General features: G+C 47.7%; 1 protein-coding gene across 1 annotated transcript; it reads right to left on the bottom strand.

Moving 5' to 3' along the window:
* Window positions 1-212: 212 nt before the first annotated feature.
* Pou3f4 (POU class 3 homeobox 4) lies at window positions 213-1,575 on the bottom strand. The gene has a single exon (XM_029534505.1). It carries the CDS (start codon window positions 1,504-1,506, stop codon window positions 421-423), a length of 1,086 nt encoding a protein of 361 aa, XP_029390365.1. The 5' UTR covers window positions 1,507-1,575; the 3' UTR covers window positions 213-420.
* Window positions 1,576-3,446: the final 1,871 nt, after the last annotated feature.

The raw sequence follows: 3,446 nt of genomic DNA, 5'->3' as shown, positions 1-3,446 counted from the left end.
TCCTGGCAGCAGGGAATACAGGGTCCCCACCTGGAATTCTTAATATAGTTGTGTTTCAGAGTTGAGAAGCCCGAATGTGTGCGTGTGTGTGCTTGTGTGTGTGTGTGCTTGTGTGTGTGTGTACGCGCGCGTGTGTGTGTGTGTGTGTGTGTGCGCGCGCGCGTGCGTGTGTGTGTGTGTGTGTGTGTGTATGTGCGCGCGCGCCTGTGCCTGCGTGTGTGTGTGTGTGTGTGTGTGTGTGTATGTGTGTGTTTCTTTTCTTAACATAAGTCATAAGAAGTTAGAAACCCCTGTGAAAGAAAAGAGCTAGCAAGCTAGAGAGATAGCAATAATAAAGGATGTAATGCTGAAAGGAAGGTAAAGAGAGAATTGTATCAGCACTGCTCCCAGTGCAGCGGGCCACCTCCTTGCTTCCTCCAGTCAGAGATCGTGGCAGGGCGCGTCTGTTTTCACCGTGTGCGAATAAACCTCGTGTGGCTGCTGATCCCCTGGCGGAGTCATTCTTTTTTCTTTTTGTCTTCTATTACAGAACCAGACACGCACCACTTCTTTCTCCAACTGGAGACTGTCTGCCAGCGAGGAGATCTCCTGCGCTGCAGGCTTGGGACACTTGAGGAAATGCGTTTCCAGTACGCCCTTGACACTCACCTCGATGGAGGTTCGCTTCTTGCGTTTGCGGCCCTGAGCAGCGATCTTGTCAATGCTGGTCGGGCTTCCTGTGGACGAATCAGCCTCCTCCAGCCACTTATTTAGTAGAGGTTTCAGCTTGCACATGTTCTTGAAGCTCAGTTGCAAGGCCTCGAACCTGCAGATGGTAGTCTGCGAGAACACGTTGCCATACAGTGTGCCCAGTGCCAGCCCCACGTCGGCTTGCGTGAAGCCCAACTTGATTCTTCTTTGTTTGAATTGTTTGGCGAACTGTTCCAACTCATCAGAGGTTGGAGTCTCTTCATCGGAGTGGTCCTGGCAGTGGTGCGAGCCCAGCTCACCATGGTCTGGAGGCTCCCGGAGCACTGGATGCAGGCTCTGTGTGGAGGCAGCAGCTGGTGGTGGAGTGAGTCCCCCGTGTTCCAGCATACCGCTCACGGTGAAGCCTGGCTGCGAGTACACATTGAGGGGCTGGCCGCTGGACGTGATGGTCGAGTTTGGAGCCGGGCTCGCTCCCCAGGCGTTCGGATGGTTAGTGTGGGGCGAGTGGTGGGCTACATGCGGCGAGCGGTGATGGATGATTGCGCCCAGTTGCAGATCTTCGCGTCCTGGCTTCACGTCCTGCTGGTCCAGGGGACTGGTGGCCAATGTGGAGGACCACGGGCCCCCGTCGCTCAGACTGGTCACCCAGTGATGCCCGAGGGGATGCCCATTGCTGGGAACTCCCTGCAAGTAGTCACTTTGGAGAAGTTTCTGAGGATTGCGGAAAGGACTTCCCTGCTGCATGCCGGCAGAGTCCGCATGGACGAGGGAGCTGGAACTGAGAATGCTGTAGGGATTCGAGGCAGCAGTGGCCATGGTCGATGAGGATCCTCTACTAGTTATAATGTGGCAAAGGGAGCAGCTTCAGCCTTTGACATCTATGGTGCGGGGGAACCAAAGCCGCTAGCGCGGGTTACCGGCACCCGCCAAGGCCAATCGCAGTGCGACTTGGCCTGGCCAGGCATAAACACAGCCAATGGTGGTGCGGGAGGCCGAGCTCGCTTTCCAAATTAGGCTGGCGAAGCTCGGGAGTTTCAGTGAGACCCAAGCAGGAAGTGAATCAATCTTTAGGCTCCATTGGCTGCCTAGCTCAGAGTGGCAGCGGCTCTTTTAGTTAACCCTTTCCCCCCTCCCGGAGACTACATGGCTGTTAGTGGCAGAGAATAAATAGAAGGTAGATATTTGTATGGAGGGGCAGCGAGGAGACTAACTTCAGTTTCAGGTCGCTTTTTAGTTTATTTAAATTAAAACAAATAAAGAAAACAAATTAAAATATCATTTTGATCTTAATGCATGGAAGAATTCCGGTTTAGTTAGTGTTTGGGTTAATGTGTGGTGGTGGTGGGGGGAATAAAAAAGCAGCTGCAAACTTTGAGCAAAGAGGGATGTCTTAGGTCAGAACCCAAAATAAAATTTCCATGATCCAATAAAAGCTATTCCAGTATATGTTGCTCACTTATTTTTCATTTATAAGAAACTAAAAAGCTCTAGGAAAACGATACCCCTCCCCCCTTTTTTTTTCTTAAAATTTTGATTCAGAGTATGAAGGTTTTGGAATGTAAATCTTAAAGTGATCTTCTGAAGACTCCTTCAGTTTGAAGTTTGCTGGTTAATTGGAAACCTGGCTTTATCTTGGCTTCCCTGCCAGTCTCCATCAGAGGTCTCTCCACTATGCCAGAGGAGCTGCTTGCTGAAGCCCACAGTCATCTTTCATGCTCAGCCCCGACACACTGAAAACCCACTCCCCCACTCCCAGTAGACAGAAGGGAAAGCATTCATAACACCATGCCTGCCTAACGCTGCCCCTTGACAACTCTTTGAATCGTTTTTTTATCCTGCTTCCTTGGCAGTGCGAGGGAAATATTGAGAAATATGCTTCCTCTACTAATTTCTAAAAATTTAGAGAATCAGAGAGGAGAAATTAGGAGAGAGAGAAGAGAAGAGCAGGGAGAAGAAGGGGGTGGGGGAGAAACTGGAAGAAATCTGGTGAGAGACCTTGGTGGCTAGACATCTTTTTCAACTCCATCCCTCCACAACTGCCACAAAGCTTGAGTTAGCTTTCAGCCTTGGGGACCCAACTGTTTTTCAAATTTTGGTTAAAAGAAAGGCTGTTATGAGTCAGAGTAGACTAACTCCACTAGCTCCACAGCCCCATGCAAAGGTGTTGCTTGGAAGCAGATTTGGGAGAAATACAAAGATTTTAGAATTACACTAGCAGCTGGGAAAAAGCAAAACACTACCCCACACCAAATTTGAAGTTTTAAAAATGCCCTTTTGTTTTGTAATTTTGGAGGCAACCTAACTGTGTAATTATATTTGCTCTTACAGAAGACGGCATCAGAGTTCCCTTATTGGTTTGAAATTCCATTAAATATATTGCAAGAGCTCCTAGGTTAAGCTTGATTTAAATTTGCATACATTTTCATATATTTAGCTGAAATAAAAGAAGGCTTGCAGCTACCAGAAAGTCATTAAGGCATTAGTTTCTCTAAGAAGACAGATCTGAAGAAAATGCAAGAAAATGAGAAAAAAATAAGAGCAAGGTGAGCTTATTCTGCCATTCCTTTATATAGCTAAGGAGCATCTATTTCCTGTGAAATTGGTGATTATTTTTATGACAGCATAAAGTAATAGGAGCGGAGATTGGTAAATGTAAATGTGCGTTTGTTAGGTGAGAAAACCTGGCATCTGTTTGAAATCTTTCTTTTGCTCTTAAAGATAAACACTTAGTAATTACTGGCAGAGAGGATCTTTCA

This window comes from Mus pahari, chromosome X (genome assembly GCF_900095145.1).
Source record: "Mus pahari chromosome X, PAHARI_EIJ_v1.1, whole genome shotgun sequence".
NCBI classification, from domain to species: domain Eukaryota; kingdom Metazoa; phylum Chordata; class Mammalia; order Rodentia; family Muridae; genus Mus; species Mus pahari.
This window is presented reverse-complemented; position numbering and strand designations above follow the sequence as displayed.

Bases quoted from the DNA above. Each gene is read 5' to 3' on its own strand.
- Pou3f4 (XM_029534505.1), bottom strand. From the start codon at position 1,506: ATGGCCACTGCTGCCTCGAATCCCTACAGCATTCTCAGTTCCAGCTCC.